This window comes from Mus caroli, chromosome 2 (genome assembly GCF_900094665.2).
Source record: "Mus caroli chromosome 2, CAROLI_EIJ_v1.1, whole genome shotgun sequence".
In the NCBI taxonomy this organism is placed as follows: domain Eukaryota; kingdom Metazoa; phylum Chordata; class Mammalia; order Rodentia; family Muridae; genus Mus; species Mus caroli.
In genome coordinates this window covers 9,857,479-9,870,510 of record NC_034571.1, presented here as the reverse complement: position 1 = coordinate 9,870,510, position 13,032 = coordinate 9,857,479, and the positions used below count along the sequence as shown (strand labels likewise).

Here is a 13,032-nt window from a genome sequence, read left to right as displayed (position 1 = left end):
CAGATGGGGAGACTGAAGCTCCACGGAGCCCAGGATTTGCCCAGTCTAGTCTCAGAGTCAGTGAATGGTGTGTGGTAAACAGAATGCAGGATCAGCGAGCTTTATTCCATACGATCTGACATTATGCGAACAACACAAGAGAAATCTGGCAAGCAGAAATGGTACTGCCTCCCATGTTTAGAAGAAAGATAGGGAGATCCTAAACAAATGCCAGGTTTAGAACATGAATTATTTATTAACGGCCATATCCACTTGCAAAAATAACGCCACAGTGCTGGTGTGCACTGGGGATGCTCTCTGCTCTGTTGCTAGGTAATCATATCTACAAGTGAGTGAGAGCTAGCTCCTCCTGTCCCATGTTACTCTGGGCCACGAATATATAAAATGGCCAAGAAATACATGAGATGGAAACGACGTAAGATGTGATTTTTCTTTATTGGGAAAAGGCTTCTGGACCTATTTGTGCCAGCGTGCACATAAATCAGGGGCTGCTTTTGTTGCATCTGTTTGGCAGGGTGGTCCTTGTTTTTGTTTTGTAATCTTTTTCAATCTGAATTATGCTCTTTCCCTGGACTCCCTGGGAAGAGTAACTGTTTATTTTAGCATGCATGATAAAGCATCCATGCATTGCATGCCTAAATGAACAGAATGCCTATTTTCAAAACAGGTTGCTCCCACCCTAAAAAGGCTAAACAGACAATTGGCAGAATGATGGTGTGGCCTTGCATTCCCGGCAGAATAAATTGGAGAGCTGTCAGGAGCCATCCTGCCTTGCTTTGATTGCACTGATGATGCACGGAAAGAGAGGCAACCTCAGACCCAGATCCTCAATTCGTTCAGGGTCTGATAGACCGTCATGTGTAATGTAAGTTGTAAGGGCTGCTGGTGTGTGATGGCACAGTGATGGGAAGAAACCTTAAATACAATGTGAGGCTCTCCTTTGTAACAGTGACCATGCACTTCGTATTCTGAATTTGTTTGCACAAACTTGTCTTTCAATGTCCTTTCATCTCTTCGTCTTTAATCTTTTTTAAATTATGAAAAAAAACCACACTTACTACAACACTAAGTTCTTTAAAGGGAAAATATGTTATCCTTTCCTCTGATGGTTTGCATCCGTATCTCACCTTAATTTCTCCTGTTTGAGGATAGCAGAGTTAATATATCTTTGGAATATCCCTTTCTTCTTTCTATTTTACACATAAAATTCAATTAAACACACACTATGAGATTATTTTTCTTCTGCCTTTTGTGAAAAGATCATAAGAATACTGGATACTTTTAAAAAAATATTATAAGTGTACTTCTTTCCCGGTCAAGTCCGTACCGATGTCTACTTTAATTACTAAGCCACGATGAACAGTATTGCTGTTATCTTCTCACCTGGTAGTTCCAGTCCCTGAGTTTATTCTTGCAAATATTTACTGTTACTGTCTCCACATAAGCATCATTTCATAAGCTTCATCAATTTTTATTCAGTTAAGAGGGAGGTGAAAGCGGAGGAACTTTTCATAGTCACCCAGCTATGATCACACATATCTGTAATTAGCAGGGTTGCACGCAGTAACACAACTTATAGAGATTTATATGTACACACTCTATCTGGAGCAGCTGTCAATGCTGTGTGTGTGTGTGTTGTCATTGTTTGTCATTAGTTTCCTCATGGGAATTCAGTACAGAGCAAGGAGCATCTTCCAGCTGCCGTGATACCTTGAGGGGTTCTTTCATGAGCACAGTTGCCTGGGCTGGGGCAGATGTGGGAGCATAATGATGGAGTACCTACCTAGTCAGCCATGCTTTTTCACGTTAGCCTTGTTAGACCGTGGTCTTAGATTTTTATGAGTGAGGGGGAACCCGACTTTCCAAGTACATTAATTTAAATGCTCTCCATGGTATCATTGTGAAATTGGGGAGGGAGGAAATGCCATTTTCATGACATGAAAAATTTGCCCAGCTCTTCCCGACCCCCTCCCCACACCCTCGCTTGCTATGTGATAAACGGTGCTCCCGGTCATACGCGACAGGATCTTGAGTCCTCAGGAAGAATTTTCACAGTGTGATTACGGGAAACAAGCAATTTCCATAAGTGAAAATGAGCGTACTTATTAATGGGGCCTTGGTTGCCTATTGCATTCAATCACGTTTATAAGCAGCAAGGCGAATTGATTGTATTGCATGATTTAGAGTTTACACAATTACCACCGCGCAGCCAGCTTGGCTGCGCTAGGGGCCGGGAAAGAAGCATATGTGGTCCTTTTGCAGGTAATAAAATGAAAAATCCAATTTGCAATTGCAGAATACGCCTCTGAATGATAGATGATCTTCATGGCAGCCTCGGTCAGAGGGTCACCGCTAATCACGGTGCTGCCTGGCTTCCCCAGTGGCCCACACCTCCCAGCTGAGGAGTACGCAAAGTGAGTCTGTCTGGGAGCCAGCCAGCATGTCGGTAGATGCACCACTTTTGAGCCTATTAGATCCTCTTTGTCACAGTGCTTAATCCTGCTGCCTGATCCTTGTTAGAACACCACCAGAGTACCGCTCAGCCTTTTAATAAAGGGGCTGGGTGAGGGCTCCTCGCTGGACGCACCGAAGCGTGCTGTACGAAGGCGATTGCAGGCTGACAGACAGCAGGATGAGATGCCGCCTGCATGTTATTACTTAAAAGGGAACACACCCCAGACAGCTGACAGACAAGCTTTGCCGGGGCGAGGGAAACTTGTTGCTAGGCCAATAAGAGACAGGTGTCATCTTTACTCACCGTGTAGTGGTCCATCTCCACTCTAATTGTATTAACCCTCTTCCAAATCTGCTACATACCGGCCTGGTACAAACGGTGTTAAGAGAACCCAGAGACAGATGGTTTCTGGGAGGATAGCAGCTACATGGAAGCAGGGGTTATGTTAACTCCCGGTGACACTGAGTTGAAAAACAAAAGATGCTCACCCCACCTTGCCAGGCTCCCATGATAATTCTGAGGAGTCTTTGCTCTTTTAGGATCTCGTGTAATTCCCATCCTGGTCACAGGGAATTGATTCCTCATTTAAGGTTTGTTTGGGATAGTCCATGTGGTCTTCATAGTCCTGGCATCGAACAGGAAGCTAGCTGATGTTCTGTTTTTCTCCTCAAAGAACTAGAGCCATTCTTTTCTTTCAGGACCCCCACCACCACCCCTGAGTTCATATTGGGGCTGTGAGGTTCCTGTGTATTTGCTTCAGTGACACTGTTTGATACTAAAATAAGCACAATATAATGGCATAGGGTAACTCGGACCTCCGCCTCCCGCTCCCTGCACAGGGAGCAGAAGAGCAGAGTGGATCAACGTGATGGAAATGACAATGCTGATCGGCGTGGTCCTTTCTGCTTCCTCTCACTCTCACACATCGGGTTATGACTCCTTTTCCCTGAAGGGATCATGTCTAGCTTACATTCGGCATCTCCTCTGTGCTCCAGTTAGCAGAAGTCATTAGCAATCGTCTGCGCTTTCCCAGTCGCCACTGACAGCACTAAATAGAGACATCACTGGGGACTGACAGATCTCCAGGGGGCTGTGGGTTTCAGGCAGAAGGGCACAGCTGACCTTTCTTGGCATTATTCCCTTGGGTATATCTTCCAAGTGTGGCAGTGAGGGAGCAGTGGATTTTTGTGCTTTCTTTTTAGAAGCTTCACCATTAAAAGACTGCAGGGTTTGTAAGAAGCTATTGAGTAGTTAACCAGAGGCTGGGCCCAAGTTTCAGTGTATTGGTAGTCAGTTGGCAGTAGACTGTAGATTCTTCTCTTCTGCAGATTTATGTAGCTGGGTATTAAGTTCAAGGATACCACTATTGCTAAAATTAATTGGGGGCTTCTACCCCACCTTTGATCAATTTCCAGATAAAAGACACAAAACCTTTGCATTTATAATACACATTAACAGCATTAGAGCTGGGCAGACCCTCTACTTCTTCTCTACCACTAACCCTGAGATAACTTGCCTTGTTCCTGGGCTGCTCTTAGTCCTACTGGCCAACACTCGTAGCCAGTTCTCACAATCCCTTACCCTATGGTGTCTTCTCTTCTTTTCATTTTCTTCTCTCCTCATGGTCTCTGTGCCAGACCTCAAGCCTGAGAACTGAAGCCCTGCCTACCTCTCTTCTGCCCAGCTACAGGCTGTAGGCATGTTTATTGTCCAATCAGGGATAACTTGAGGGACAAGGTTGCATAGAGCATCACTTTGTGTACATGAGGATCTCCTGGGGGGCATCAAGAATTTGGGGGCCAGTATTTAGCATTACAATACCTAGCAATGGACCAAACCTCAACATGCCACTTTGAAAATTTGTTTGTATCATACTTTTTTGTTTTTTTGAGACAGAGTCTCTATATAGACCAGGCTAGGCTAGACCTCAATCATCCTGCCTCGGTCTCTCTAGTGCTGATATTATAAATATAAACCACAGGAGCATGCCAGCATGTCCCTGTGTTTTCAGATTACTGGGGCAAGCCTTTAGACTTGGCAGAGGAGGGCTCATGATATAATCCAGAGAGAAGAGAGCCCTATTTTCTCAGTGTCTTATGTCAATAGAATTTGAATAACCAATACTCGTCTATGATATCTTTTCTAGCCTTTGCCATAATCCATGCTGTTCTCACTGACTAAAGACCCTGAAATCCAGCATGGCCAGAAATCCTTTGCGCTTCAAATTCTCTGTTTCTCTTCGCAAAGTGATGAAAAATCTCATATTCCCACAGTCCCTGTCTAAAGCACACATGCAAAGGAAGCCATTGCTAAAGAAAGTTAGTTCATGATAAAGTGTGAATGACACAATGTCCTGGATGCTGATGCTCTGTCTGCAGAATAGAGTTGTAGGCAAATGAAGATCACCATGAGTTCTCAGTAGGGGATCAGGCATTAGTGTCAAGAAAGGGAAAAGAGTTCCCAAGCCCATCATGGTGTAGTATTTACACCTCGTTCTGACCACCTCTTGCGATCTTTTTTATTTGTTTCCTCATCAACCCCAGACTGAGTTAGTAGAGAGAGCTTAGGTGCAGGAGGATGACAATATGTAAGCTTAGATGACATCTTAGATAGATGTGAAGTGGGAGTTTGTTCACCTGTATCCCCTCCATTCCCAACTTACTAGTGAACAGTAGCGACTATTGCAGGATACAGGGGACCTTCCATGGGTGACCATGCATCCTAAGACAGTGGGTGGACTATTTATTGTTCATAAAAATACAACACAGAAGAAATACAGGCTTACTTTTAGAAATTCTCACCACCCTCATTTTTTTTTTTTTTTTTTTTTTTTTAGAAAAAAAAAATTTTTAAGAAATAGGATTAGTGAGAAAATGATATGGGAGATATGACTTAGGAATTTAAAAACTAGATCATAAGACGAAACGAGAGTTACAGAAAAAATATAATTGAGAGATTTGTCTCACCTTAGGAACCCAACAAGGCCCCCTGAAGCAAAGAAGTCAGGACCACAAAGAGTGACTTCCTCACCAACTGGATTAGGCTCTGAGCAGCCGCTCAGCTGAGTCGAGTATTTGCAACCCGTGCCAGGCACACCCCAACTTATGACTTAAGAGAATCAAGCTCATTAATTTCCCAAGTGATGTAAAGGCTAGCTAATGATGTTTAATCATTAAGAAGAGGAAAATGATAACATCAGTATTCTTGGAGAGCGATATATCTGCTTATCTTTGTACTTTATGCCAATAAGCTCTTTCTTTAGAAAGATATGATGAATTACCTCCCTAATATTTAGTCTTCTTTAAAAGTTATGTCTAAGATTTCAATGATTTCTTTTATTTTTTGAGATTGTCGTTTAATTACAATGTTTTTCTACCTTTCCTTCTCTCTTTCCAACCTCTCCCATATATTCCTCATCCTTCAAAATCATGATCTCTTTTTTAATAATATTTTCCTTTCTGCTTTTTCCAGTTTTTTGTTTGTTTGTTTGTTTCTGAGACAGGGTTTCTCTATGTAGCCCCAGCTGTCCTGGAACTCACTCTGTAGACCAGGCTGACCTCGAACTCAGAAATCAGCCTGCCTCTGCCTCCCAAGTGCTGGTATTAAAGGCATGCTCCACCATGCCCGGCTTTTCCAGTTTTTATTAGAACTTTTTTTTATAAAATGAAAGAATCAAAGTACCTATCCATTGTTATAAGAAAAATCAATTGTATCCATTATCCTAGTAAAACTTTCTGGAGCTGGAAAGATGGCTTAGTCAGCGAAGTAGCAAAGTATAGACCCTGTAAAGTGTCTGGGTTTTAGTTCAAATTCCTAACAGCTGTGTAAAACGCTGGGCCAGGCATGATCATGTTCATTTTGATCCTGACACTGGGGAGGGAGAGACAGGAAGATCCTATGGCCTTGCTAGCCAGGCAGTCTGGCTGAATCAGTAATTGCCAAGCTCAATGAGAGATGTTCTGTAGAAAGTAAGATGGAGAGTGAGGAAGACTCCAGACTTTTGCCTTTAGTCTGCACACATGCATGCACAACACACACACACACACACACACACACATACACACACACAACCTATGCATGTACCACACACTATAAAAAGGAAAAAAATGTCTATTTTTTCATTCCCAGAGCTCAGATGAACTAGAAAATATTTGTATTGTGGTCTACTTGTATCTCAGAACATACTTTCATTGTCCTGACCATCCGTTCTGACAGAATGCCACTCATGCGTCAGAACAAGACAACCATGTCACTTTGAAGTGTTTTGAGAAGGGTAATTGCTATTTGTCTCTGTTCAAACAGCCCTGTGCTGTAGACCACAAGACTGGATAAGTTGCATAGTAGAACTTTCAGGAAAGGCCTATGGGGACTTTCCAGGTCAAGCCACATCCTTTCCTGCTGTTGAAGTGTTCTGTATTTGATCTTGTCTGGCTGCTATAGACCGGCATATTTGAGGAAGCTCCTTCCTGTTTCCTTTTCCATTTTTGAACATATCAAAAGTCAGGGCAGAAGGAGCTGTCTGATCATGAGTGGGTGATACCCGGGTAAGAGGGAGCTTACCAGCTTCAATGCCCTATTGACAGCATTACGGACCTAAGTGGACACACAGCTGAATTGCTTTGTCCACAGAACGAAAACAAGGCTTGGTGCCAGGTTCAAGGTTCCTGGGCTGACATTTTCTAAAATTGGAGCATATTAGTTCATTCACCCAAGTTTCCATTTCTTCACCTTTGAAGTGATGTTAATAACGGACCCTGGGGAGTGCTAGAAAATTAAATGAGGAAGTAATTTTCAAAGGCAATTTGTAAACCATTTCCCTGTTAGCCTCTATGATCACTATGTAAATGAGACTCACTTAGGACTGATTTGCGATGTGTTCATCATGCTTGAATGGTCCACAGTAACACTGCTAGGGTAATCTGCTCCTGTTGCTTCACTCTGGTTTTGTGCGTGATGAAGAAAGTTCTGTTGACCTCATTTGCCTTGGATCTACTCACACAAGGAGAGATGCATCTTGACATCAGCAGGGGCTTTTTAATTATGTGCATGGGTGGATATGTGCTTGGCTGGGTGGTCCATGGGTGGGTATCTGCTTGGGTGTGAGTGCAAGGTACCCTTGGAAGGCAGACGTGTTGAATAGCCCTGGAACTGGAGTTGTAGGCGATTGTGAGCCAATGTATGTGCATATTAGGACTAAACTTGGTCCCTCTCAACAGCAGTGCTCTCTCAGCTGTTGACTGAACCATCTTTCTCATCTCTCTTTCAGCTTTGTACAAGACTTTTAATCTCTGTAACAGATATCTAGAATAAAGCATGCTGAACTAGAAAAGTGCTTTCTCAGGTTTCTTTCTATTTCCGCTCCTCCCTCCCCCTCTCCCTCCCTCCCCCCTTTCTTTCCTTTCTACTTTCCTCCTTCATTTGGCAGCCATTTCTTGAATCAGGGTCTCATCATCAACATTGCCTAGTATACCAGTAATGACTTCGGATAAGCGCTTTTAAAAAATCAAATAAACATGTCTTATAACATACACAAGGAGCTCTCCACTCTCCTCTTATTGGATGATAGAACTTTTAACTTCCTTTTGTTCCTCTTCCTCTTTTCAGGCAACTTGGATCTAACTGGTCAGAAGCAGGTCTTCAAAGCAGAGAACAACCCTTGGGTTACCCCGATTGCTGACCAGTTCCAGCTTGGCGTCTCCCATGTTTTCGAATATATTCGTTCGGAAACTTACAAGTAGTAAGTAAACTCTGCTTTGCTAAAACACCAGGCTGGTTTCAAAAATAATTTCAAAATTTTAAATGATTTTTTAAAAAAAATCACCTTGTGGTATTTTTTTTTCCTATGCAAGCATTTCTAAATGTATTGTTGAAAACTACAGGTGGTAATTGTCTCTGATACTTGTATAATATTTTTATTTGACATGTAAAAGGGCATTTTTGCCAATTCTGCTTAGAGAATTTTTAAGGTATTAAATTGGTTAAATATCCATGGTATTCCAGGAATTTCACTAGACATGGTAAGATCTGAGCATTTTCTATTGTTTTGTGAAGGAGAATTACAAGTGTCAGGACAAAGTTTGTTAAGCTGTTTATCTAGTAAATCTGTAGAGAGTACCAACCAGGATGGCAGCATACTCTGCTACTTAGAAGGTTTTCCTCTAATGGGATGATAAACTGCACTGGAAAATGGACAGACACAGAAAGAGGAGTGGACAGAAGGAAGAACTAGCCAGCTTTAGGGCTTGGCTTCACCATACCTCAAGTTCCCCCTTTAGGTCAGGAGACACCATAGGGACCCCCTCTCAACAATACCTAGTTCTCCCCACTTCTCCTTTTCTCCGTGCTTCTGGGTTCTCTGGGCTTCCCCCACCTCCCACCTGCTATTGTTCTGTCTTCTGTCATTTCTCAGTCTTACCTTAGCTCCTAGTCCCTAAGATGTTCATTTATCGCCATACTTACCTGAAGGCAAGGGCAGTTTTAATTTTAAACATCGGAACAGAGGCTTGAGGAAAATCCAGTTGTACCTTAATCTGCTTCTATTTTCAGCTCCAATTTAAGCATCTGGACTACTAGAGCAGAGCTAGAATATCAATAAAGGGCGTGCTTCCTCCAGACTCTTGCTTTCTTCCTGAGCGTTAGTCAGAAAGAGCTCCACCCCTACCGCCACCCCCACCCCCACCCCCCACCCCCACTCACAACTCAGAACAGTTCTGTACTGGGCCCCTGAGTCTGGATCAAGTGACAAGATAGACCCTGTCTGCAAATGGGCAGCTGTGGATCCAAAGTCCTCCAGCAGGGGCGCTGTAGAGAAAACTATGCTAAATAGAACACTAAACACGTGGAAGAATTGGGATTGTAACTCAGAAGCAGAAAAGGACCAGAAGGCAGAATTACCTAGAAATTGACAAAATGGCAGAACTTTCTTGTAGATGATACATAAGCCCTCAGAATATGTGCAGGGTAGGTTGCTGTGTGTGGACTGAACAGGTATGTGTAGCATTATAGATTCAAGCTTTTCAAAAATGCAAATATAGCTCAGCCTTAGAAGTTGTTTAGTTAATGAAAATGTGTGAAAATATAATTGCAATTTAACAGACTATTTTATTCTTCTTGGTACTTATTGCCATCATGTGGTTTTTTTCCTAGCTCAACAGCTGATAATAGCTGTTAGCAAATGCAAAGATATAGGGCCTTTATATATATGTTAATGTACAGAAGTGTACCCAGACCAGCCTCTTTTAATCCAGACGTAGAGGAAACATTGCTTATTATTCTGGCTAACAATTTTTTGATTTACTCTAAATTAATTTATAATTTATAGAAGGTTAGAATTCATTGTTATGAAAGTGCTACTAAGTTGAATTTCCTTTATAAAGATTAATTTGAGTTCCTGAAGTTCATGGTACATCACAGTCATTATTAGGCAATTAATCAGCATTATACATTTTATAAATGGATTCAATTGATTTAGGCCACGATTAAGATTCTGGTGGAGAAGAGGTATATTGGTGAGTTCATTGGTAGTTATTTGAAAACGAATGCCTGGTGTCTTAGTCAGGATTTCTATTCCTGCACAAACATCATGACCAAGAAGCAAGTGGGGAGGAAAGGGTTTATTCAGCTTACACTTCCATACTGCTGTTCATCACCAAAGGAAGTCAGGACTGGAACTCAAGCAGGTCAGAAAGCAGGAGCTGATGCAGAGGCCATGGAGGGATGTTCTTTACTGGCTTGCCTCCTCTGGCTTGCTCAGCCTACTCTCTTATAGAACCCAAGACTACCAGCCCAGGGATGATCCCACCCACAAGGGGCCTTTCCCCCTTGATCACTAATTGAGAAAATGCCTTACAGTTGGATCTCATGGAGGCATTTCCTCAACTGAAGCTCCTTTCTCTGTGATAACTCCAGCTGTGTCAAGTTGACACAAAAATAGCCAGTACACCTGGCAATTTTAATCAGTAACACATACTACATATGTATATTTGTATGTGTATGTGAATGCATATGTGTGTATGTGCATATGTGTGTGTACCTGTGTGTGAATATGTATGTGTATGTGCATACATGAATGTGCCTGTGTGTGTGTATGTATGAATACATGTGTATCTGTGTTTGCCTGTGTGTACCTGTGTGTTGAAGGGCAGTGCACATGTGTCACAGTGTGCAAGTGGGTGTCAAAGGATGACCTTGGCTGTCAGCCCTTATTTTCCACCATGTTTAAGATGGAATCTTAATGCCAGACAACTGACCTGTCAGCTTCTAGTGATTCTGTTTATATCCCACACCACTAGTGAGTGCTGCTGTGTCTGCATCTGATTCAATGTGCGTTTCGAAGATCTGAACTCAAGCCTTATGCTTACATGGCAGCTTACATGGCAGGTACTTTACCCATTGAACTATCTTCTCATCTCAGTAGTGATATCCTTTAAAAAAAAACTTTATTGATTCACATCATGCACTCAATTCTACTTATCACCCCATTCCTCCATAACAGCCCTCCGCCCTTCTAACCTTCCCCACAAAACAAGAAAGAAAGAAAGAAAGAAAGAAAGAAAGAAAGAAAGAAAGAAAGAAAGGAGGGAGGGAAGGAGGGAGGGAAGGAAGAAAGGAAGAAAGAAAGAAAGAATAAAAACAAATAGACAAGAGCAAAAAAGCCCACATCTTGCTGTGGCGGCTGTGGTATGTCATAGTGTATCACTATGTCCAAAGAGCTGTACTTGCAGATGCTCATTGCAATGAGTTACTGGTCTGGTCCCAGGACTCTGATGTTCACTACACTATCAATACTGGATCCTCAGCAGGACCATTCCTGCTGATGCCCTGCGTTATAGAGATCCTGCAGCTTTAGTTCTGCAGAACTGGTCCCTTCATGGGATCCAGCAGGAGTAGGTGGCTGGGACACATGGAAGAGCTGGCCCCACACCTCCCCTGGGCAGCATGGGAGTCAGTCCCTCGCCTAGGCAAAGCTGGAGAGCTGGCCCTAGGGGTACAGGCATGTGAGAGCTGGCAGGCTGAACAACTCAGCTACCACCCAGGCCCAGATACAGGGCTTTGAGTGGTATTGTTATTGTTATTATTATTATTATGTTGTTGTTGTTGTTTGGTTTTTTGAGACAGGGTTTCTCTATATAGCCCTGGCTGTCTGGAATTCACACTGTAGCCAGGCTAACCCTCAAACTCAGAAATCCACCTGCCTCTGCCTCCCAACTTTATATTCTTATCTCAGTTATTAGGTTACTAGCACCCTCCTTTTGAGGGGTGGTATAATGAATCAGTTTGTGTATTATAAACCTAGCCTGTTTGATTAACTGTGGCAGAGTATATCATAGCCTTCTGTAGAGTTACATCAAAATTAAAAAGTGTAAGTAAGCCTACAAAGACATGTTCTCCTTCTTAGGGACCATCTACTACCCTAGTCGCTGCCGAAGGGCAGGCTGCACTGTGACCTCTCACCCTCCACACCCTGCCCTGACTCACCCCTTTGGACAAAGAGAGAATGTTGGCTGTTTCCTTAATTTTAGCTTTTTAACCTTATTCTCTTATTGTAACTAACATCCGATATGTACACTGGGCCAAAGTATAGATTGTTAGCTAGTTAAGATGCATAATTAAAATCATAGTCATGAAAACCCTTACCTGCACAGTACCATTGTTCCACTACAGAGCATCATCATGTCAATATATGGTGCTGTCTGTGGCCTGAGGTCCTTGGAAAGGACATGGACAGACTCATGGCTGGCCTGCCATCGTGGTTATTAGATCCCAGCTTCACTCTTTTAATGCCTTAAGCAGCTGTTAGATCTCATAGTGTCCTTTCAACTATCAGGAACAATGGCATTCTTATCAGTACACACTTGATTATTATAAAAATTCAAATTTTACATGTAACCACATAGGTTAGCAAATTATTCATGGCTCACATCATTTTTGTAAAGGCAGCTTTCACGTCCACATTTTGTGTGTGTTAGTGTGTGTGTGTGTGTGTGTGTGTGTGTGTGTGTGTGTGTGTTGGGGCAGTATGGGGCGGTTGTGTTCATGTGTGTTCATGTGTATATGTGTATGTATGTATACATATACATGTCGGCCAGAGGCCAGTGGTGAGTGTCATTCTTCAGAAATGCTATCCACTGAGACAGGTCTTTATTGGCCTGGACTCATCAAGAAAGACTGGCTTTCTGGCCACCATGTCCCAGGGATTCAACTGCCTCTGCCTCCCCAGTGCTGAGAGTACAAACATAAGTCATAACACTCTACTCTTCTGTGTGGGTGCTGGAACTCTACCTCAGGCCACATGCTTGTCAGGAAGTGCTTTTCCAATCATGATTTCTCCCATACCCTCCATCGAGTATCTACTAATTATTTCTTTGTCGCTTTTCACTTGGTCTGCATATGTCCTCTTCATTTTAAAATACTTAGGTGATTACATATGTGTATGTGTGTGTATACATACATATATATATATATATATATATATATATATATATATATGGCTTATTAAAGACATGTGTGCACATATGAAAAAATAATTTGAAGTTCCATAAACCTTTCTCCTCTCCCCTCCCCTCCCCTCCCCTCCC

At 42.5% G+C, this 13,032-nt stretch overlaps 1 protein-coding gene across 2 annotated transcripts in view; it reads left to right on the top strand.

Annotated features, from left to right (window-relative positions):
- The window catches only part of Rsu1 (Ras suppressor protein 1), a 188,558-nt gene that overhangs the window by 89,909 nt on the left and 85,617 nt on the right, over positions 1-13,032 (top strand). For both annotated transcript variants that reach the window (XM_021149442.1, XM_021149446.2), the window contains exon 8: positions 8,060-8,192. In XM_021149442.1, coding sequence (XP_021005101.1) covers positions 8,060-8,192 — 133 coding nt within the window. The remainder of the gene's footprint in view (positions 1-8,059; positions 8,193-13,032) is intronic.